The sequence below is a fragment of the Ochotona princeps genome, chromosome 2, assembly GCF_030435755.1.
Source record: "Ochotona princeps isolate mOchPri1 chromosome 2, mOchPri1.hap1, whole genome shotgun sequence".
In the NCBI taxonomy this organism is placed as follows: Eukaryota; Metazoa; Chordata; class Mammalia; order Lagomorpha; family Ochotonidae; genus Ochotona; species Ochotona princeps.
The window spans coordinates 55,071,095-55,096,293 of record NC_080833.1 but is presented as its reverse complement, the minus strand read 5'-3'; the positions used below and the strand labels follow the sequence as shown (position 1 = coordinate 55,096,293).

Here is a 25,199-nt window from a genome sequence, read left to right as displayed (position 1 = left end):
TGTGGTAAACACAAAAATGCACCATGCAGATTCCCCTTCAAATAGACTTCAGTTGCCAACACCTTGGGTCAGTCTCTGGAGAAGAGAGCCATCCTGCCCAGGGTCACAGCCCTTCCTAGCAAGGTCCAGATTTGAGTACTGACTGATAATATCAGTGTAAAGCTTCTTAATCCCAGACAAACTCACAATGCTCTTGCAGGATCATTCTAACTCTAGAGAAATGCTGGATCGATTCAAGCTAGTGCTGAATACACAAAGCTGCCCAGCTTTCTGTGTGCATTCCACATGTGTTAAGCTCAAGGGCACTTAACAAACATCTTGCACAATGAACATGGAGTTGGAGTTAGTCTGTTCTGTGAAAAAGGTGTTGGCAAAGGGAACGACCTTCTCCTTTTTATGCTCCAAACAGTACAAAAAAACCAAGGACAAAAGTTACGCAATTTGGGGAAATAAAAGGAAGACTTTCATTTCAATAATGAAAAAGCCTGTCTAGCTAGCACTAGCCTTTGGAAGACAGATGGCGTATGATTTTAATATTTTACAGAAATTTGTTTTGTTCATCCTGCTTTAGCATAACATCACCAGTATTTGGAAATTAGAAAAAATTTAAAGGGGATATCTTATATTTAACAGATTCTAAGAATAATTTTAATGATAAACATGGGAGATCACATTTCCTAATGAGTTTTTCCAAATAACTGAAGATTGTTTAAGACACAGTGGTAGAAACTACCAGAGTCTGTTGATGGCATTTGCTTCTGCTCTTTTAGGAATAGAGCACTACATTTTAGCTGGCTACAAGCCCATCCAACAAAAGACTGTATTTTCACGTTAATGTGCCCAAGTGACTAAACTCTAAGGAGTAAGTTCTGAATGGTAGTGATGTAAGCCACTTGTGAGGAGCACTCTTTAAAGAAACTACTTGCCATTCATTTTCTCTTTTCTCTGTCCCAGGGCAGGAACGTGGAGTTGTTTACTAGCAGAACCGTAATGCAGAAGTGCCTGGGAGTCCCAGAGTAGGACTTTATTACCTCAAGGATTAATATAACCCCCTGTATGCTATTTTGTTTCAACCATTATTATGTTAGCCATCGCTAAAATAATCCAACCGGTTTTATAAATTACACAGATATAAATCAACAGTTAAAACCTGGGTGATTTGCATTGTTTGATGTGGAGAATCACATTTCATCAGGAGACTACAGTAAAATAAAAATTAACATCCTTTACTTGGAAGTAAATCCTTCATCCTTCCTTTGTGCTACCTTTTCATAGCATAACTCCGTAACTCATACAATAATTCTATTTTATATATAAAAATCAAAGCCAAGGTGAGATTTGGACTTAGGTTTTATTTGCTGAATAATACAGTGAATTTTTTAACAGCAATTTTAAAACTCCGATTTTCTACATTGTTGAAGCCTTGGCTTGGAGAGCAGTAACATTTACAGATCATTCAGTTTCATTCATCATTGAACAATTTGATCAAGTAGGTATACAAAGAAATTATCCAAATAAAATAAAACCACTTTATAAGGAAAGAGATCAAAAGAGTCACAATTCGTGGATACAAATTCACAGATGGGTGAAAAGACTAAGCAAGCCACAACTTCATCTTAAAATTTTTGGAAGACATAAAAGTCAGAAACCCAAACACAAGCCAGTGTGAGGAATAGTTTACCATTTGTAAGTTCCTCTATTTCTAACGATGTAATGATTGAAGATTTTGTAGCATAGGAACCTAAAGCGTGTGAAATATTCTGATTTATCATTAAGTTTTGTTCTGTTTTATTATCTGAGCAAAGCATCGCTGTATAAGTAGCTAATCATCTGCTCGTATGTAACATTTTCTATGTTCACTTTGGCATTAGCTGCATTTCAGAAAGTTATTTCTAGTTTTTTGAGACTGAAGATAAAGTGCTATATATGTTACTTTCAAAATATGTACACAATGGCTTTCTAGAAGATAACAAGGATTCCAGAATCAAGGACATGTTTTCAGCTACAACCTATTTTTATACTTACGTATGTCCAAAAATGTGTTCATCTGTCCCTAAGATGCTCTTCTGCACTGAACACTAAAAGTTTCAGCTATCTGGGAACCATAGTAACAGAAGAGCCGCAATCCCATTTTCAAAGGAACAAACAGAGGTGGGGTGGTCCAAGAAAGGAGTGAAGTATTACTTAGTTTGTAGCAGAAATGTCCTAACCTCCAAACTGCATTCTTTCAGTATTACCGTCTGATTTTTATGCTGCTTTCCTCCAGTTCTTTAAATTGAAATTTTAACGACCTCATTGATGAATTACTTTAAATAATCTTGAGAACAGCCCGTAGCAAATGCTTTTCCTGCTGTGTCCTCAGAAAACATCCGGTTGGAGACTCATTGATATTTTATCGTATTTGAAGTACAGTATGCACACCAAAAAATCCATGTAGGTATACAGACAAATGAGGTTTCGGTGCCATCTGATCATACTCGTTACAAACACCCAAATTAAGAACAAAGTATACTACTTCCCCAAGAGCCTTCACTACTGCCCTCTATCTTAATCCTTTTTAAGAATGCATGAAACTAGCAATATAATGTCAAACACTATAACTACACACTTAACTCATAGTTTTGATGGAGGGGTCTCTCCTTTTCTAGACTCAACTGTCAGTGAGTATCTGCTATGCTTCTGTGACTGTTGGATAGAAAATTTGCTTTCATGGACATTTGCTAATTTAATTATGCAAACTTGCCTTCTTCAACTTACCCCAGGAAGCTCCAAGTGCCCACTAAGCTTATTACAGTCTACAGAAGAATAGATATAAATTGGCTTAGGCATTTAAATAGATCTTTACAGTTAAATAAGTTGAATACGTGAAAAAAATTGAAGCATGTCAACTTTGAAAAGTGAAAATTTGTATATCAAAACTGTCTCTATTACCATTACACAGGCTAGAATGAAAATTTAAAATATTAATTTCCCACCACAGAAGGGAAAGAAGACTAATGTATTTCATGCCTCCCTTTTAAGGAAGACACTGTGGGTTGATCAGTGTACATATGATTAAACTTTTTTTCTGTGGTAGGTTACTATTAGCCATCATTTTAATAGTCAATCACAGTAGTTGCAAATGCTACTAGGTAAAGCGCTACATATATCACTATCATAGATTTTCTTCACTCTAGGAAAGTGAAAGTAGACTCTTAAAAGATGGTTGATTGTAATTCATTAATGAGAAAGGTTAATTGAGGTATTTCCCAAAGCAACTTGAAAACAGTTCAGTATTTACTAACCACTCTGAACAGGGTACTGGAGGGAGATCATATCTCTTTGAAAAGCTGCTAAGATCATGTCTGCTGCATTTGAGAGCCTTCATTTGCTCTTAATGGTTATTTTTAGAAATCAAAATGGTGGCTTTTACCAAACGCCCTAGAGAAAACACTGTCAATGCTAGAATTCAGAACTTATCTAATAAAGAAATTTGGTGGATGAGTAATTTTAAAATGAAAGCACAAATTGTGGGAAAATACAAATTAGAATACTGTAATAGGTCACTGGGTATTTAAGGTGATTAAAGATCAGGGTACTTAAGCAATTTAATAATAAAATGCAATGAAGATATGGGTTTTAATATCTATTTGGGTTGATTGGTTAATATTCCTTCTTTGCACTGTAATGATGAAGTTTATTTAAACTTATTTCTTTGATTATCTTTCTGTTACAAAAAAAGAAATGAAGATATGTTTTAAAAATGTTAGTGCATTTGAATTGTTTTTTATTACTAAGTCAGTTTCACAATTAAATTTTGAAATTTTTTTGCATTTTTTCCTTTCTTAAATGTTTGTAGAGAAATAAGTCAAAGAAGAATGCAATCATTTTTATCATTTTGAAAGCACAAGAACTGCAGTATAAAATGAGGAAAACTTTCTTAAGCCAAAATGAACTATTGAAGATTTATAAAGATCACAAAATGATAACCATAGGCAGCCTTACATTTAAGAATTTTCTAATGGACATAATGCATTTAGACAAAACACAGCTTTCTGCCCAAACAACCTTACAACATATCATAAAGAAACCACTCACCACTGGTGATGGGGAAAGTGCGATGTTGCCTATAGATGCCTTCAGTTCATCTACAGTTGCAGCATTCTTAAGAATGTCTTTAGATTGCAATGGTTTAATCTTGATATTAAATTTCTTGTGTGACTCTTCTTCCTCTTCTGATTCACTTGAAGAATAAAAGTGCTTTCCTTTGGTAGGTAGAACACAGTTAAGGATACACAACTCTTTCTTTGATTAGTTGGCAATGATATGTATAAAACAAGCATAATTTTATAAAAATAAAAGAGGAAGCAATTGGAATTGATCCACCTTTCCACAGAACATGATGAAAGATAATGAACCCAAAGAAACAATAAATAACATCCTACATATTTTGCTGTGATTATGCTGCCACACTGTACTTGCACACATAAGCACACATATACTTACAGATCTAACAGAGAGGGAGGAAGATTACTTTCTGGAGAGCATGCTATGAGTTTTAAGAATTGCAGAGTGTGGCATGCATTTCCCAAAAATTAACTATAGGGAGAGGACAGTAATAGCTATTTTCTAGTCACTAAAAATGACATTGTCATAGCAGTCTGTAATACACAGTTCAGTAACCAAAACACACAACTCCTTTTCAGCACATGTTTCTTTCTTCTCTCTCTTCTATGAATAGGTCAAGGCAATACACCTGCTTGTTCGTGAGCAGGTTGTTACCTGTGTTGCTTACTCATCTCTCATATTCGGGATGAAATAACTTGTGGGGCCCTGGTTTTTCTCTCACCCATGTAAAATTTAGATTTGTCTCACTGTTCTCTGAAAGAGAATACAAATATTTGCAAAGAAATAAGGAAAGGATATAGCCGGGTTCCTCAGGTCTGATGCTGTAACCTTCTTCATCCAGCTCAGGTGAGTTCTATAAAACACAAGTACACATTGAACAACAATTGCTTTCCCAATAATGTTCAAAGAATAATTTATTTCCAACAAGGCTGTTCTATTTAAGAATGTACATAAGTCTCTTACTTTAGGAGGTTAAGCTCTTAACTTGAGGAAGTGAATGCTAAACAATAAGTAAATGTTTACGTATTTACTCAAGGATATTTGAGGAGGTCTACTGGGAAAACAAACAAGGACTGAACTTTCAAGCACTCAAAGAAAATTCATGTATGTATTTTTGGTAAGCTAAATACTGCTTCTAAAATGGGGGCTATGGAATATAAGTTATGTGTCTTCAGGAAAAATGTATTTTGGTAGGTCAAAATTAAAAAGCATGTAAAAGACACAAAACATCAATGTTCTGTCATATTTCACAGCAAAAGCAAAGCAGATTTGAGAAAACCAAGGAGGTCTGTAATGTATAGTTAAAGATGGTTGAGTGGGAGTCCCTTCCCGGTGGTGAAGAATCAGTACAGAAATTGACACTTCTATGGTGCAGATGTAAAAAGACAGAAGCAACATAAAAAATAACATGATTCAAAGGGAGAGAGAGACTGGGAAATGAGACCATGTATGGCCAATATGCCAAGGGAAGAATGTGGGCTTGAAATAGGTGTTGAAACTTAATGCAGTGGGACACGCTGAAAGCAAAGTGTTAACATATTCTGGAATTATGTTCCAGGATAGATTGGGGGATAGAACAAATTGGGCAGAAAAGCAGCTTAAAATACATGCATTAATTTGGGCAAGATGCACTAAGTATATGGAACCAGTTTTTGGTGGCTCAATGACCACCAAATGAATGACTCAAGAACATCTGAAAAGATCATTTAGTAGTTTTTGGAAACAGATAATCATAGGTGACAAAGGGGAAGTAAATTTCAAGGTGTCAGGGTTTGAATGCCAAATCACAGGAGAGTGCTAGTCCTTCTGGATTTATATAAATAAAATAATTCTTATAGGAGATGACTAATATTTTTTAGGAGAAAGGCAAGAAAGATGAGAAAAAAGACAGCTAAATAGTTGAGATTAGTATTACTAAATTTGAGTTTCTACGATATGATATTATGATCCACACTTTATCTGACTGTCTTGCTTGGCAACCACAGGTGGAAAGAACTGACCAAGAAGGAAACTAAGAGAAATCAGATGTCATTTCTTAAGGAAACACTCTCAGCAAATTTCAGACTTAGGTCTTTTGAGACTATACATGATGTGTTGGAGGGCAGGAATATCAGGTGTGTAAGAGTGATCCTATTTGAAACTGACACTGTAGGCCTGGCAATGATAGAAGATAGAATTCAAGAGAGTTCTGGGAGTCACTGAAGCAAGGGAAAATACCATGAGCACAGGAGACAGTCTGAATGCCCTTTTAAAAATTAAGATTATTTTTAAACTTATTTACACAAAGTGAAAAAACGTCACACATTTGACATTACTGATTTAAGAGCATAGCAGTCCTTCTCACTCTACCCTCATTCCTCCCCTCCCCTTCCCTTCCCTTCCCTTCCCTTCCCTTCCCTTCCCTTCCCTTCCCTTCCCTTCCCTTCCTTTCCACAAAACTGTTCCAATGGCATACTTCTATTTTACTTAAAAACAGAATCTTTATTTTTATATTTAAGATGTACAGCATTTTTTGATATACACACATTTACATTTTTATCACCTTCCACATTTACCACATATGTGTGTGTTGGGGGGGCGGGAAAGAGTCTATGCAAACTAAACTCTAGTGTCTCAGCAATTTTTCAGTATACAATATTAACTATAGTCAATATGCTATTTTTAAAATCTCTAGAAGGCATGGTTATTATACTTCACTACAGCTTTGTACTCCTTGATCTACTTTTCCCAATTTCTCTTACTCCTCCACTGCCCCTGGTAACTACTATTCTATTCTGTTTTAATATGCTTGACTTTTTTTGCATATAGTGAGATCATAAGAGTATTCCCATGCCCACATTTGAAAACCATGGTTTTGAAAAATTTACTGAAGGCTTCCTCTTGTCCTCCTTCTGCATTAAGAATTACTATTGTAAAAACATTGACATCATGGCCCTGCTAGAAACCTGTCCTTAGACAAGCTATGTATCGAAACAGTAATCAAAAGTCTGCATTAAGGAAGACTTAATACTTCACTGATGTGTTACTACTGAATTCTATAAAGCATTCAAGGAAGTAGCTTCAGTACTCTTCAAACTATTCCAAAATACTTGTATGATGGAACTCTGCCACTATTATCTTAATATCAAAATCAAAGATGCCACATAAAAAGGAAACTACAAACCTATATACTTAGTGAACACGGACGCAAAATTTCTCAACAAAATACTAGCAAATAAAATCCAAAATCACATAGAAAAGATAACACATTGTGATCAAATGGTAATCATCCAATAAATGCAAGGGTGTTTCAATATCCACAAATCAATCAATATCATAAATCACATCAGGAATGCTCAGACAAATGGAATGAGGACAATGTTTTCAACAAATGGTACTGACAGCACGATCCATATATGTAGTAGATATGAGATTCATATCTTCCACCATATACAAGATTTGAGACAATAAAGTTGCTGGAAGAAAATGTAGAGAAAACATTCCAAAAGCATTGGGGTATTTTTGTATCAGACCTTCAAAGAGAGACACTATAAGAAAGGCTAAACATATCTATCAAACCAGAAGCTTCTGCACAGTAAGAAAACAGCCAAAAGTACGGACATTCAACACAATGGAATAAATACTTGCAAACCACCTGTCTCACAATTAACATTCCAAATGTATCAGTAGCTTGAAAACTCAACAAAAAACAACCAATCCAATTGAGAGATCAAAGAAATTTGATAGACAGTTCTTAAAGAAATGAAAATAACTAACAAATATATGAAAAAATGCTTGATAATGCTAGCTATCAGGGAAATTCAAATCAAAACCCCTGTCAGATGGCTAAAATCAAAGCACTGGGAGTAACAAATGCCAGTGAGGATACAGAGGAAAGGGAACATCCATTATATACTACTAATGGGAATGTAAATTGATGCAATCTTCATTGAAAAGGGATGCAAATCATTGGAAACAAGCATGGAGACATCTTAAAATACTGGAACAAGCTTTTCATGTGATCCAGTGATCCCACTGCGGTGTATATATCCAAAAGATTTGAATACAATGAATCAAAAAGATACTTGCACTATTACCGAACTTGCAGCAGCACTACTCACAACAACGAAAATTTGAAATCAACCAAGGTGCCCATCTTCAGATGAACGGATAAAGAGAATGTTGTGTATACATGCATAATGGAATACTATTCAGTTATAAAATGAAATTCTTCCATTTGTTGCAAAATTACTGCAGCCAGAGGAGATCGTGTTGAGTGAAGTAAACCTGACCCAGAAAGATAAACATTGCATGTTCTTCCTTCTATGTGGGAACCACAATTTAATAGCTACAACAAAAACAAAAAAGGAAAAAGATATGTCTGTGTGTGTCAGTATTGCTATAAATATACTTTTGCAAAACTTCGTTTTATATCTTTGCTGAATTTGATTAAAAATGTTTTATACTATGAATGATCTGTGATTACTTCAAACTTTAATACATATGGGCGAAATGACTACTTTTCTGATCAGTTACTACTGATAGCCATCGTCTACAGCTCCACTAAACCAGAGTCTTAGTAAGGTAAAAAGTATTTCTGTGTTAGCTTGTTATTCAGTGAAGTTTTGAGCCTTTTTACTGTAACATAAATTTAAATTAGTTCTATCTCGAAAGCTTAAAAAAAGGAAAGAGGGACAAGGAAGAAGTGTGGGAAGGAGGGAATTTCACAATGTTCTTAGCATTGTACTTGAAATCATAATCTGTTAAAAATTAGATAGAAATCAAATCAATAAATCCAAGGAAACCTACCATCCCTAGCTTCTATTGTGTTTAGAATTAAAGTTGAGCACCTCTGTGTGGCCAGCAAGGCAGTGCAGGAGCCACTCCTGTCCCTTTCAGCCCAGGCCTGCATTCTCTTCTGCAGACCCTGTCCACCTCAGTTCTCCTTCCCACTGTCGAATCTTGTGAGTGAAGGCTGCAAACACCTTCTCATTTCAGCCTCTTTATAAAAGTCATCTCTGACCTGGCACTCTATTCCCTCAAATGTTCAATCAGTTAACCCTATGCTTTAGGGCTTGGCTTAAAGACTAGATCCTTCCGAAGGCCCTTTTAAAGAATAAAGTCCTCTTTACAAACTTAGAGAAATTGGCATCTATGCATATTCACAGTTGCAATTCCTGTATGATCTGATTCATTTTTAGGACTGAACAAACTTGAAGAAACGATACTTAATCTAAGGACTCACATGTTGGTCAGCAACAGTGCTAGTTCAGGATCTATATGTTAGTTGGCATTGAGTCCTTTTCATACTCCTTGCTTAGAGTACACCATTCTTATATTAGAAACACATTTTTTAACATACAGAGGCTAGATTGATTACTAAAATGTTCTTCAATTGGTGTTTTTATTAAATCCTTGCAATAGTGATAAAAAGGTAACTACGTGGCCCAGCATGATAGCTTAGTAGTTAAAATCCTTGCCTTGAACGCACTGGTATACCATACTGGCGCTGATTCTAATCCCGGCAACCCCGCTTCCCATCCAGCTCCCTGCTTGTGGCCTGGGAAAGCAGTCAAGGATGGCCTAAAGCCCGGACCCTGCACTCATGTGGGAGACCTGGAGGAAGTTTCTGGCTCCTGGCTTCAGATCGGCACAGCACCGCCCATCCGGCTCCCTTGGGGAGGGAATCATTGGATGAAAGATCTTCCTCTCTGTCTCTCCTCCTCTCTATATATCTGACTTTGTAGTGAAAAAAAAAAGGTAACTACAGACATCATTTTCTGCCCAGCAATGAATTCTTTCAAAGCCATACACAGCTGATTCATGGAGGGGCTGTGTTCCGAACCCAAGTCTGACAGTTTACTATAACCTAAACATGCAAGGCATTTTCTAATGAGAGAATAGTTTACTTATTTCTATACTCCATTATAAATAACAAAAATGCCTCTATTTATTTTTAAATTGTGAAGTACTTAGTAGAGAAAAATATTCTGATACTCACATATCTTTCCCAATCAATCTCTGCATAGAATCCATTTGGTGCTCCATTGCTTTTCTTCTGTAATAAATTTGAAAATAAACTTAGATGGGAAGTGCTTGGATTGAAAAAAGAACAAAAAAACCCAGTTGACTCTCATTTTTCTTTAGCAAGAGCTATCAAATTCCAGCAGGGAAGAACACATTGATGTGACTGAGCCATAAGTTCAGCTGTCATGACACTGTATGAATGAGTATGCACACTTCCTTCACAGAGGACTACAGGACATCTGGGTACAGGGATCTTAATAGTTAGCTACTCAAAAGTTATCCAGTTTACTGAGAAATTAGCAGCACCTACAATAGAATTTAATTTTTCAGGGAACATAACCTTATCTATTTCAAGTAGAAACATTTTGACTTCTGTGCTGCTCTTATATTGAATTATTTCCAATATACTCAAAAGGAATGATCCAAGTCATTAACTAATCTTTTACATTTCTGTCACTGATTCATTTTTTTTTTCTGACCATCTCCTTGGTCAAATAAAAAGCCAGCTCCACACTGGTTAATTCAGCTTCTAACCATGAAGAAAAAGATGTTTCTTTTCACTCAAGTGGATTTTCTCATCAAATTATTAAAATAGAGTTGGGGATTAATACTGGATTTCTGTCATCCATGTGTTCTATGCCTCTTACTACTGTAAGTGGATTATATGTCAGCATTACACCGCCTCTGGATTATTTTAGAGTTCTATTTTGGTCCCTAGTATAACAATGACATACAGTCACAAGTACTTGAGTGAGTATGTGGTATTATGAAATAAAAAATGCTATGATTCTCTACTTATGGTGAGCAAAGGACACAAATACACATCAGATTGGTAATGAAAGGTTCATCCAGCAACATCTCTGTGCTCAGTACGTAGAGCGATGGTAGGGCACAGAGCAGTAGCAGATCTCAGCAAGACAAGTCTACTGGCAATGCATGAAGCTCAAGGACAAGACCTCCAATCACAATCACAAACACAGACAACTTCAATCATGATGTGAGCACTTAACACCCAGTTACACAACAGGTGGAGAGGTAAGCTTTTCATGTAAGCACACAGAGGATCACTAGACAACCCAGTTGAGCCACCTTGGTTGATCAACCCTTGCTGAATGTTGACAGGGCATTAAAAGGACCAACAGTGGCTTACAGTATGATTGTGTTAGGAATAGGTAACTTGCTCATGTTCTTTCTCTGCTTATGTACCCACCACTGCAATGGAATTTACAAATATAAGAACCGTTTCACACCTTCATAGATAAGCACTCACCCACACAGGGCCTGTGCCCAACTCCTTCTGTGTCCTACTCCGGACAAAGAATCTCTGTTTTCAGACTACAGTATTTTAATCTTCCCTAGACTTTGTTTCACTGCAATAGTTTTCAGTGATATTCTTTTTATTTTGAACAAAGGTCTTTGAACAAACTTGCCATACCAACCTTGCATACACGAGCCTTCTGAAACTACAATTGAGAACTTGGGCAACTAAATAATCTGCTACTTAATTAAAAAAAATGTCTTCTGGGGATTGGCATGGGTCTTTATTGAACTTTTGTCAGACTTATTTTTTTCCAATTCTCATTTTATAAATCTTTTTTTATATAACTTTACATATATAAATTCCTTCTCAGAAAGCATAGATAGTAAATAGGCTCAATATAGAAGCTTAATTTGTAGTAATAGAAAATAAAAGGCTAAGATGATTCCAGAAAAATAAACTCATAAGTTTTATGATCAGCATATCATGATATCAATATATCCTAGTTTTTAAGCAGTTCCTTAATAGAAAATATTATTGTCTAAAAACCAGAGATTAGGTAACTTACTGTGTTTGAAAATTTTGAAGCTTTCTAGTTTGTATCCATGGCAATTTAATTTCCATAACTAAAGCCCTTGAAAACTAAGATAGTTTATATGTTCAGCTGAACAAAATTATATATATTTTTTCTGGACAACATATATCCAACACTATGGATAAAGATGTTTCTGAATTTCTACATCTGAGCTGAATGAAGGTTTCTGTTTCCATAGACATCAGAGGAAGATTGAAATGAGCAGAAAGCAATCTATAAAAAGTAATTTTCCTTCAAAATAGGAACATATTTAAAATAAATACTAAACACAAACAAAAAACCATAGCAATACATTTTTGACCAGCTATTCAATATACACACAGACACACAGACACACAGACACACACACACACACACACACACACACATAACTGGCTTTATTATAGAAACTGGTGATTTTGTCTCAAGCTAATGGAATCTTAGAAATATTTTTGGCTTCACATGTGAAAATTATCAAGTTTAAGTCAGTCCAGAGACTGGTTATAATTCTGCTGGTTAAATCCCAAGAAAGAAACAGTTCTCATTGTTTAGCCATTGAGTAAACACTACTATGCTACTCACAGTAGCAATAATAGTGAGGTAATGATGCCATTACTTTTCCAATGGAAAATTCTGAAGAAGCAGCAAAGGAGAAGGTAAGTTAATTGGGGAAACATTGCTTAAACACTAAGCTTGATAGTGAAAATAATATTAGCTATTTATCAAAATATAAGCAGTGGGTTTTCTCTTGGAACTGTAGTTATATATTCTTTCACTTCTTTCCTATATTTTCAAAAAAATAACATTCAGCGTAAGCAACTTTTATAATTTCAATATATGTGTGTTATTTAAATATAATTGAGCCTCCCAGAGATAAGAATCATAAAAACAAGCATTTTGCTTTAATTGAGCATACTATATGGTATCAGGTCATTTGATAGACTAAACTGTTGCATAATATAACAATTGTGTTCAATTGTACATTGCTCACAGCTCTCAGTTTCAGTTGTGAATGACTCTATTTTCTGAGGCGAGCTCATGTCCACATAGTATCCTGGGGTGTGAAGTGTTAAAGATACATGGCACAGCGAATAGCATCCTTTCCCCAGCAAGGGCCCAACTCTCTTGGTATATAATTCTGTGAAGACAGACGTGTTCTGTGTGTGCACTGTCCACAAAGGCAGTTGCTAGCCTAGTGGCTACAGAGTATTTGATATGTGGTAAGTGCAATAAAAACACTGAATTTTAATTTGGTAGCCACAGGCGGCGATAAAACACCACAGCAACAGTTACTGCACAGTCAAGACTAAGATCAGCAACCCAAACATGATATCCTCTGATAAAGCACACTGGCTCTCATAGACCAAGGTCTTGCTAAGTTTCTAATATTATTTAAATAGTGTTTATGCCAACAAGTGATTGCTACTCAATCTGTATAATATTAGAATTCAAATCCTGGTATTTTGTCTCAGACAGAAGAATCACACATTTTTTATGCCTGATGACTTTTTAAGGACTACTTGGAAGTTAACTGGTAAAGTCTGTGTAGTTGATTTAAAATAAATCTAACGTGATCAAAAAGGATTTTGGAAATACCCAAGAAAGAGCCTTCTTAAGTGAAGTAAATAAAAGTTACTGTGTTTTCCAAACTTTAAATTGGAATTCTACTCACTGTTGCTACAACCCCTTGGAAATTTTAAACTAAAATCTGGTTCCTTACCGAAACTTTTTTTCCTCCTTCACGCGCACACTCTGCTTTGTAATTGTAGGGTGGTTCATGTGGACTGGGCTGCTGGAATTGATTGTTTTCATGTAGAAAAAAGTTGTTAAAGGATCTGTTTGTTCTTCAAGACACATATAAAGAATCACATGGAATCAACAAACATACCATAGAAGAAACAATTTCTAGGCCAAATTGTCCAGCCTACCAACTGTGGCAGGGTCCTTACGCAAACAGTGGACTTTGGGGCCCATAATGAGGCTCTATTCAGCAGGCCAGCTTGGTTAGGTCAGGAGAAGAAGGGAGAAGGAAGATGAGTCCCAATCATTGGAGACTACCTGGAGGTAATCCTCATTTGGCCAGCATTTTGTTTACGAGTAGAGAACAGACACAGGACATACAAGAAGAGACTGAATAAGTACTGTTGTAGGATTTCTAATCAAGGTAAGAAAATTTTATCCTATTTTCCCCTGTATTAAAGTCTTTCTGAAAATCACCAATGCACACAGTACACATAACTACATCTGCACGCTTTCCTGCACACCTGCACAGGAAGAACTCATAACAAGAACAGTGACCCTGAGGTCCCAGTCCAGATGTGGAGGGAAGCTGTAAAATGTTTAAATGTGTCCCTTGTGTAAGCTATAGGTTGTTTCTGGGTGAGATTGCATTTTTACACACAGCTGCCTGAAGTTTCAGACACGAAGACAGACAGTGCTGCCAATGATAGACACCTTCAGGTACTGGAGCAAGGCAGGCCACCTCTGTGCACTCAGGCTGGCCATGAAGCCTCCGTAGAGCGAAACTCAGAAGCCTTGTTACAAAAGTGGGCTTTGTTGGATTTTGAGAACTCAAATGGAAGCTTTCTTAAACCCCTGACTTTCCTAGGCAGTTTTTAACCATTCCATGTATATCTTATCGCATGCCATTTGTAGAACAACATTAATGAAAACAAATTTTAACTTCAGGAATTTAACAGTCAATAATTTGAAATATATGTTGGTGAAATAAAAGTAGATTTGGTCCCTGGACATTTAAGGAAATCAGTCTGAATTTGAAAAATAATTAAGCTGGAACCTGCACATAGATACATAGGCCAGAAAGTATTGAATTTCAAAATTTGGTGACCATGAGTGGAGAGATTCTGGGGAACATTGCCAAATGATCAGACCAGCAGTGGCTAAAAATTTCCAATCATTCATGAAGTTATACATCCTGTGTGTGAGAATATGTATTTACTTTGAACACAGAATAGGTATGCAAATGTTTCTTGAGAAATCAAAATTCAATAATTCTTCATTCCTAACAGTAATTATGAAGAGTGGTATTAATTGCTATCTGCCAAATAACGAAGGGACATAACTGCTAATACACAAATTTACTTGGCTTGGAATGGTGGCACTAAAGGAGGGAGCAGAGAACTCGGGCCTGCGGCTGTGATATTGGGCAGACATTGTTCAGGATGACTGGTGGGGCGAGGAATGCAGCGTGCACTCAGAGTTGCTTCTTAGACACCAGCTGTTGCATCAGGGTATGTGCTGCCTGTCCTGCCAGAGACCGAAACTGGTGTTCCCCCAAAGAACAGAGAACAATAAGATAACAATGGGGACTCCCAGACAATGAGTAGGGCATTTGGAGAAAGAAAAAAGGACAAGACTGAGAAGTGGCAGAGGGAGAGAAGGCAGAATTGGCAATCCAGTGGGGAGCAGCAGGGTAGGAAGCAGAACAGCTAACAGAGTCTTGCAAGGTTGGAAAGGGAGGGACAGGAGAATCAAGGGAGGGCGCCAAGCCAAAGAGAAGACATAGAAGCAGAGTACCTGAGACAGAGTTAAGGAGAGGGCTCTGAGCCAGAAGCAAGAGGTGAGGAGAAGCTGCGTCTTCTGGATCTTTTTTGTCCCCTGCTGAATAGAGCCTTGATTACAGTGTTACCCAATGTCCAACAAATTTCAGTTTATCTCTTCACATTTCATGGCTAGAACCACATGAATGAAAAAGGCACCCGCAGTCAAGTGTGGGAGAAAAACTCTTGCTAGAGCTGCAATGAGCACCCCACTTGGAGTTTAACAATGTTACAAAGGGTGATCTTTCAGAAAAAAAAATATTGTTAACCACCAGCTTTATTTTATTTCCCACTGAAGCCCAATGAGCCTCATCCGAGTCTCCTTCCTCCGTTCTCAGGGGCAGCTGTTCTTTCGAACCTTCTGAATGGATGTCTAATTTAGAGTTGAAGAAAGTTACTGTCGGAGTTGGTGAAGAATCCCAGAATCAACTCAGATAAATCTGAGCCCATGAATCCCTGACTTATTTCAACAACAAGAAATTGGGCAGCCAGCAAGGAGGCAGAGCTGCTCTAAAACCTAAACCCAGGGGAAACATTTTGCTCCTTCAGGCTTAAATACAGGCATAAATGGCTATAAGACCATTCCCTCCTTTTGAATTTAATACAGAAAATACAACTGCAGTGCAAGTATAAAAGTAGAAAGGCATCTTTTCATTTTATTGGTTCTCAGCTCCATCATGACATTGTGGCCCCTGTTGAAGAAAAACATTCTCACACAATGAACTTCTCATTGTTAAATGAGCAATGAAAGAACAGTGGATGGTAGCCACCTCTGCACACACTGCCTGGCTTTTGACCCACATATTGAGGGTTTGCTTGCCTACTCTGGACCCAGGTTGTAGGTGAATGCAAAAAATAGGCCTAACGTGACCAAGGCTTCATTTCTATTACATGCAATTATTACAGTGAGTGGTCCAAAAAGCTATTTGAATAATTTTTCCCTACAAGAAAAAAATAAAAAAGAAAATAAAAAATGAAAAAGAAGAATGGGGTTTCAGGATGTTTAAAGAGCCTGTATGAACACATAAACCCTCTAAAAATGGTCATTTAAATACTTACAATTCCATCTCTATCTGGTGAACCTCTGTAACAAAAAGAAATTGGTAGCTATTATGAAGATGAATCATTTCTGCTACAGACTGAAATATAACAGCAAGAGTGATTAAGCACTACCCTTGCCCTCCCCACATTCCCACCATAACAAACCTTGCTAATGAACATGAATTAAAATGCAGTGGTTAGTCAATATTGGATCATGGGTTTTTTGTATGGAGGTATATTTGTCCCCAAAACTGAAGTCCAAGAGTACTGAACAAAGGTGCAGGGGCTCAGTTTACTGTTGAAAGCAGAGTTCATTCAATCATCTGGTTAGGCTAGCTTGCTCCATTTAAAACCACCACCAGGCCATGGAAATCAGTTTGCTCTCTTTTGCCCTGTGAGTGGTCCTGAATTGCCTCCTATAAGGCAATATTTCTGGGCCATTTTTGAAATGATTTTAGAAACCTGTGCCTTTCTCCACTTCTCTCTATCCACATCTCCTCTGATTCTAGAACAGGAAATGGAGAGCATCATTTTGCTAACCAGTTCCCTGTGATGACTGTTAGTCAGTTGCTATTCTGTGGTAGCACTATCATGTGGTGGTTAGGGTCAAGGTCTTTGATGTATGATAAATTTGGGTGTCCAGACTTAACTACCTCATGGTTCTGTGACCTTGAATTTATCATTCTTTGTTCCAATTTGTATAAAGATATTGTATGTAGTGAACTTAGAATAGTTTCTGGCAAATGGTAAGTGTTTAAATGTAATAAATCACAACTCTCTTTGCCAGGATGTCTCCTCACTTGGATCACATAACTGCTGACTTGCAGCCACACTGGATCTTAGAACAAAGCAGAAGAGGAATTATTATTGGTACTTTGGGAAATGGAACTGGAGGAGCAGAGAGGAAAGAAGCAAGAGGGTAGACACCATTAGTTGAAAACTGCTGAATTTTTTTACACTTTGTAGGAGCTATCCTAGTTAAGCTATTTCAAAACGGTCCAGAATTATGTATGCAGAGGAATCTACAATGTTTTCTAGAAAATATCAAGTTTCTGAGGTGGACTGTGACACCTGGAGGACTTTGATAGGGTTGGAATAAAGAGAAGGCAGAATCAGGTAAGGAAATTCTTTTCTGCTCTCTAGGGTGGGACCAAGAGACGAGGGAGGAGGAGAAACAGAGACAGAGTCAGAACAGAGGTTAACACAGAGAAATGTAGAGTGTTTGTCAAACATTACCTGGGCTGTAAGATGTAATTACCCTTCCCCACAAAGACCCCAGAAGATTCTACTTTGATTACAAAACAATCTACCAACTGTTTAACTTTTGAATACATCAAGTTTGTGATGAAAGAATAAAAAGGCAATGCACAAGTTAGGGAAAGAAGGACTCCAATATTGACTCCCAAGGGCTGACTGAATCTTGGGATCTTTGGACAAGGGAATGAAATGAATCAAATAAATTTTAATTAAAATAGAAGGATAGGAAGAATCTTATCTAATAAAAATTATACTAAATTGAGGAAACATTACACATTTATAATGAGCTGACCAGGCGTAGGGGATAAAACTAAGAAAACACATCATCATAGAGAGAATCAGGCATGTGAATGTATTCAGTAATTACGGCCATAGTAAGCATAGGCTAATAGGGAAGCACAGAGGGCAATGACCAACCCCATCTTTTCAAAAGCAATGCTCCTTTTCCTATCATGTAACACAATATATGAGCATTTCTTATTAGGACTTCAACCCCTCCGAAAGGATAGAGAAGGGAGGCAGTGGTATGCATCACTCCTGGGTAGCATATTCAAAGACACCAATCCATGTTGGGTGCCTTTGGGAAAAGCAAGGTGTATGTCTGAAGAAAAGACTCTGGAAATGGGTCCAACTGCGCCGTTGCCTCTTGTCAGTCCAGCAACAAGGCCATACCCTTATGGGATCTTAAGTGGGAGGCCACTTCATCTCATATCTGTTGCAGGTCTCTGAATGTCTTTCAAAATTTTCTGTTAGAAACATGGAAATTGTATCTAACGATATTGGAGTCCTACTGCCATCCTTTGTGTTATCTAGCAGTGGAGATGGAGTTGGTGTTTTCTTGTGAAGGGACAGTGAACATGGCAGCTAAGACAACTGTGCTTAGTGCTGGAATGCTTAGATTTAACTAATGAAGAGATATGGACAAGTCAATTCACTCTTTTCTGTGTTCCAGTTCCTTCGTCTATTAAATAGCCATGATAATTGCATATACCTCATGGGGCAGTTAGAAGATCCAATGAGTCAATTTAAGAGTCTGAAATAGTGCCTAGCCCTTAGCAAATACTCACTACCTGTTATCTAGAGTGACAGCTATTATATAATCTTCCCTAGAAAGGAAAGTGTAGAGATTTTAGCAACTCAGACGCCTGGGCAACTGTTCTAAATATTTACTCCAATACCCTCATAAGAAGCCTTATATTTTGTTACAAAATTTTTTTCTACTTAATGGAAACTCCATTTTATTTACAAATTTATGTTTAAAACTACTCATTCACCATGGACCTTGCTTTTTTGAAAGTTTCAAAATCATCACTTAAATACTGCCTTCTCTGTTTTACTCTCCTGTTTGGATTATGATTTTACCTAGTGATGTGTTTTGTTCTTGGTGATAAGAGTAAGCACTCAGTTCTGGACTGGCATCTTGTTTCTGGGTCCCATGCTCTAAGTGGCCTTCAGTAAGTTATTGAACTCATTTTGGCACTGATCTCTCATCTCTAAAATTCAGATATTACTTCTAACCTTATTGGATTACTGAGAGGATTAAAGAAGGTAACAGTGCAATGAAATATCCCATGCATGGCCTGTCACTTAGCCCAGGCTATCTCTCTTCCTCTCCATTAGGCACTCCAATGATGATCAAATCAGGAAGTTCTGGTCCTAACCCCACCCTCTGCTTAAGGAGGTTCAATCAGCAGAAGTTGCTGCTGTCAGCAACCCTAACAGGTTGCTTAGCAACTCTGAGCTCAGTGCAACATCCCTGAAGCAGTTTACATCAACAAGGTTTCCATGATCTCAGATGAACATAAGCATTAAGCAAAGCCAGAGGGATAGAATATTGTCAGGGCATTTGTCCAACTCCTTTGCATTTATAAATCTTTTTCTAAGAACAATATATGATCCAATTAGAGAGTTCATGAAAAACAAAGGGTTATATGCAACAGTTAATTCTTTGACCATTACTGATGGATTAGGTGAAAGCTAACTTGTAAGCAGGTAAATAATTTAGATCACTCACATGGTAAGAAAATAAACTTAAGATTCTATAAACAAATGCCTCCTTGGGGTATCTCACTGAGACACTAAGCATCTCCCCAAAGTTATGAGGAACAACTTACTTTTGTAACTTTGGAAATGAAGGAGAGAGCAGTGTTTTGGCCACATGTCAGTTAGCTCAGCTTGCCTCCTAGAAGTTGTTTAATCTCTTTCCTTTGTCAAAAAGCTGTGTTAAAAAAAAAACCTCACACATTGGAAATCTCTAGCACATTTCATTGCAGACACCATCTTCGTAGCAAAACAGACTTGGCTTCTGTTAACGATGCTTCCCTGAGAGAAAGGCAACAGTGTCCCAGAAAACATGTGTGCTGAAGGTGTCCACAGATGTGGCTGACACACTCACTGACTGGAACAGTGTCTGGGACTTTAGGAAAACTGGATTCCATCTAATGCAATGTAAACTTGTATTTCTGCAAATGAGGAAACTGAGACCCAGCAAAGGAAAATTGTGACTCCCTAGCCCACAAGCTGTTGGAGTCCAGGTGTCCCAACCCTGATGAAGGGACCATCTTTATTCTGGGTAGTCAATGTTCAGAAAATGGCAACATTTTCAAGAAGCAAGGTAAACTGTATAACCCTTAGCAAAAGGTTTCTAACTCAATGCTTTAGAAAATCTTCTGGCCCACAGTCAATGCAGTTCCCACAAAATAAATATTCCCCCTACAGCTCCCGCATAGACTCATCCTTTACATCTTGTCCATAGTGCCTTTGGCACTTTCCTACCCATCTATTTTGCTTTTGATGTTCTCCTTCATGAAACATGTGTCCTCATGTCTCGAAGGCCAAGCTCCTGCCTGGAGACATCAATGACCATCAGGATGATTGCTTTCTTACTCCCAAGTGCCCATGATCTGCCATTTAAGTTGCTTATAAAAATTTATTACATATTAATTTGTATTGACAATAGTAAGAGTAGTGGCATTTATTGTTTGCTGGGAATTTAGTGAATACTAAGTATCAAACTAGACATTTTGAATGCATTATCTGATTTACTAAAATGCCTTTCAATGCAAGAGATTTTCATTGACATAGTAGATATTTTATTTCATTGATTATAAATTCTTGGAGCATAAGGACACAGTGAAATGCCTGACACTTTGAACGCTACGTTTCAAAAACATACACAGTGAACAGCTTAGAATAAATATGGCCTTCCTCATACTCACCTAAGCCAATCAACTATTAATTTTTTGTTACATTTTCTATTTGAAAGGTAACAGTTACAGAGTGTAGAGGTAGAAATAGAGAGATCTTCCATCTTCAGGTTCACTCCCCACATGGCCATGATGGCTGGAGCTGAGCTAATAAAAAGCCAGGAGACACGAGCCTCCTCAGGGTTTCCTATATAAGCACAGTGGCCCAAGGACATGAGCCATTCTCACTGGTTTCCCAGACAATAAGCAAGCAGCTGTTTGGGAAGCGGAGCAACCGGGACTAGAACTGGTCCCATAAAGAATGCTGGTATCAAGGTCAGAAGCTTAGCCTACCACACCATGGAATCATTTCATTGCAAAATTTTTTTAAGATTCTAGTGAAAGGAGAGTTTTGATAGGCTATACTCTGATACACGAAGGGAGTCTAACAAGTGTGTGGAAAATGCATGTTAAGGAAAAATTGCATGTGGGCTTATTTTGCACCAAAATAAACTCTGTGATTTTTTGCACAGATTTCAGATGCACCCTTGCTCAATGAGTCACCCAGATTTTCATTTCCACCTAGTCATAAGCAGTTGCAGCTAAGTAGTGATACTCTTCTTATCCTGGTTAGAATCCCATGTTCCTGGTTAGATGATTCATGTATCTAAGTAACCTGTCTGGCTCAAAAAAGCATTTTTTTGTTAGTTTATTTGTCAGAACCAAGTACTTCTGAAACAGAATTCAAGATAATCAAGTGGAGTGAAACTGTTGTGAATGAACATTTTGAATGGCCTAATGATGTCCACAGGCAAACAATTCTCTTGAAGACATCACTCAAACATGTTAAACCATCCCTACTACTGTTTCTTCATTGCTTTCTCCTATACATCCAAATATCCATGTCATTCCAGTGAACACTCTTATTTTATTGACAATTCTGCTTCCCATCTCAAATAAGAGGTTTGGTATATTACTCATGCCACATTTCAGTTTCTGGCTATGTGTTTTGTTGTCTAGGTATCACCCAAATTCTTTTCACTTCCCACAATAGCATACCTTTGTTTTTGTCCCTCAAAATTGCTGGGAAGTGTGCTTATCAGAGGAAAATGTGACACATTGTGAAATACTAAGCATATGACTAAAACTTCACTTTTGTGTACAAATCTAAGAACTGTTTATGCTGAACATCCACAGTTTATCCAGAAATGGGTAGCAGAGAAGTACATGATATTCAAGAAAACTCTGCAGCAATCTTTAAGTGATGATCACGACAGGTTATACAAATAATTTGAGAAGACAAATTTTAAAAATACATACGTAGAATCAGTGTCCTTTTCTTTCTTCCGTATTCCAAAGGCCTTTCTTGTACGCTTTTTCAGTCCTGTGGGAAAACAGCAAAGGGACAAAGAAATCTATGAGCAGCATTCAAGTGTACATATATTACAAGTTGTAACACAGTTGTTACACCTGAATGTTCAAAAGTCTGTTTCATTGTGTGGCTATGTATGTGTGTATGCGTGTGCACGATTCATCATTACACTTTTCAGCTGATATTGATCGACGACTTGGCACTGTGAGTTCTTGGCACTATAAAGAACATATGATGTATGAGTGTGGAGAAGATTGTAAGCTTTTCTTAGAGTACGGTAATTCATCACCCACACTGGGCCTCTGCCAACAAGGCAAGTCACAGATTTACAGGAATAGCCATTTCCAGGTTGGACATATTCTTGAGACTGGATAACACCAAGATGTTGATCATGTGATTCATCACCAAAGAGCTGCACTAACCTCACATACCCTTGTGTTCCATATACCCACCTCACCTTTTTTCTATTTCTTCAGTTCTGTGGCCAGACAAGATGATTAACCAGTAAGTGAACATACCCAGACACTGATGTTTCAGAACTATTTCTTGTGTGGTTCTCACCTTTGATGGAAATACTTTTTTTATCCTGTTAGCACTTGGCATTTTAGTTCAACATTTAATACCCAACCAAACGCCACCTCCTTTGTGAAGGTTTCTCAGTTCTAGTGGTATAAGACAGTGATTCCTCTGTGTATCCTCTAAACGTTGTTCCCATATATATTATGAAATATCAAGTGGTACTGCCATCTCAGTTTCCCTGATAGGCTATGAGTCTCTAGAAAATAGGTGTTCCTTATTTATATGTTCCCTACACTTGGTACAGATACCTGATAATAATTGTTGACTTAAAATATCTTCCAGGAAGCAATACTCAGGGGGTAAGAAGGCCTAGTCTTGCAACATGATGGGCCACACCCAGTCTTGATTCTTCTATTCTTCTCCTGACAAGGTTCTGGACTTCCTACCTCCTATGCATCCCACAGTTATTTATGAACACTGCTTGTGAAACATCTATAAAAGAGCTTCATTTGGCTGTAGTAGATATCCACCAATTCAAATGCTTAGGTCATTGCTAATAGTGTGGAAAGTCTTTGTGACAAGCGGGAGCTAAGAAACTCACTGATACATCTGGATTTGTTTGGCACTACCACGTGGAACAACAGGGAAGACACTGATAGAATCAGTGATTTGATGACACCTTCTTCCAAAACATGTGAGTCAGTCCAAACTGCTCACATTATCTGAGTCATTCATTATCTGCCACTTAGGAAGCTATACAAATATAATCTTCAAAATGTCTCGGTTCAATCTAATTTTGCATTGTAATAGTCATTCCATTTAAGATGTTTAGCTCTTTAAAATGTCAGTGTTGTTTTAAAAGAAAAAAAAAACTATCTCCTACACAAAAATTTTCTCTGCAACCTCCACAGGATGACTTTATAGGAAAATGTACTGACATTTAAAAGTATCCACCCCTAATATTTAGAAGTATCTGTCTTTTATGTCTGTAAGTTTGGTTGCTGAACTTTTTTTTTTCATGTATGACTGCTTCCTTCCCTTCTTGGGACAAAATACTTATATAATCATCATTTTCTTCCTAAAATTTTTCTGAGTTTAAAGTCGCTTGACTGTTTTCTCTATGTTTAACTCATCTTTTAATTCACTAAGAATGTTAAATTCAACAACCCTTCCAGGTTTTTACAGGACTATAAGATCAACAGTCTTATTATCTTATGTTTCAGGTGCTTTGCTTTCTGTAACTCTACCCATGAGGAAAAGATAACATACCCTACCAATCAGATGCGAAAATACACACAAATTCTACTAATTATTTTATTAAATTTGTAGCCAAAGAGAATTTTTCACATACCAGGTCCTGGTTTTGATCATGAAATTTGGATGATAAATGTGAACTAAATCATTGAACGTTATGAGTTGTCTATTCTTTCATAAAAAGTGCACTGAATCAGGAGACACACAAAACTGATAAGCAAATCTATAGCATTGGTTCCACTGAAGGCCATGTTTCCAATACATGGATTAGACTTATATGGTATATAAATAGGAACACATCAGAGATGGCAACTTATAGAGCAAATCAAATTCTTGAAAGGAAAAACATTGAAAATGTCTTCTTTCATGACAAGTGAAAATATCTGGGAAGTTTAGATACACATGAAAAAAATCTCTGAAACCAAACAAGGTATAAAATGCAAGTCACACATAGCTTAGAAGATCTTTGAGCAGATGTAAAAAGAAATAATTAGACCAACTGTGTTAATAGGAATTTGATACCTGTATTCATTTCTTTTAGAGTTATTAAAATATGTTCAAATAAACTCTTTAAGATAACTAAATGATGGCCAAGGTTCTTATAGGAACAATAAACTTAATACACTGTGTCCAATAATCTAATAAACATTAAAAACATTTATAGGGAGGAGGAGGCTTACTTCCCAACCCAGGAGACTCCTGGATCCTCAAGAAGGACTATCAGGATGGGCACCAAGGACTATATCCCAACTGCCAGGGAGATCACAGGGAATTGGAGTGCCCTCATACGCTGAGAACTCTGAGTCATCCATTCGCTACTGGATCTCCTATATGGGACGGAAGAATCCCAGAACCCTCCTCACAGGGACATGACATCGGAACAACAGCCAGGAGCCCCGAGGAATCTTCCATCTGCTAGTTTACTTCCTAATGCCTGCAACAACTTGGGCTAGGGATGTCAGAAGCCAGGAGCCAGAAGCTACATCCAGGTCTTCCACAGGGATGGCAGTGCATTAGCAGGAAGCTGTTTTGGAAGCAAAGGTGGGAGTTGCTTCTAGACGCTCCA

General features: G+C 37.3%; 1 protein-coding gene across 16 annotated transcripts in view; it reads right to left on the bottom strand.

Annotated features, from left to right (window-relative positions):
- SGIP1 (SH3GL interacting endocytic adaptor 1) overlaps positions 1-25,199 on the bottom strand; it is a 328,705-nt gene that overhangs the window by 99,529 nt on the left and 203,977 nt on the right. For 6 of the 16 annotated variants that reach the window (XR_009244460.1, XM_058657629.1, XM_058657621.1 and 3 more), the window contains exons 3-9: positions 22,309-22,372; positions 18,874-18,909; positions 16,565-16,589; positions 13,666-13,737; positions 10,088-10,144; positions 4,906-4,960; positions 4,078-4,253 (exon numbers count right to left, since the gene is read on the bottom strand). Coding sequence is in view for 15 of the 16 variants with exons in the window: in XM_058657629.1 (XP_058513612.1) it covers positions 4,078-4,253; positions 4,906-4,960; positions 10,088-10,144; positions 13,666-13,737; positions 16,565-16,589; positions 18,874-18,909; positions 22,309-22,372 (485 nt within the window). In the remaining variant the exon portion in view is untranslated. The remainder of the gene's footprint in view (positions 1-4,077; positions 4,254-4,905; positions 4,961-10,087; positions 10,145-13,665; positions 13,738-16,564; positions 16,590-18,873; positions 18,910-22,308; positions 22,373-25,199) is intronic. The other 10 variants (XM_058657641.1, XM_058657679.1, XM_058657692.1 and 7 more) reach the window with 5 other exon arrangements.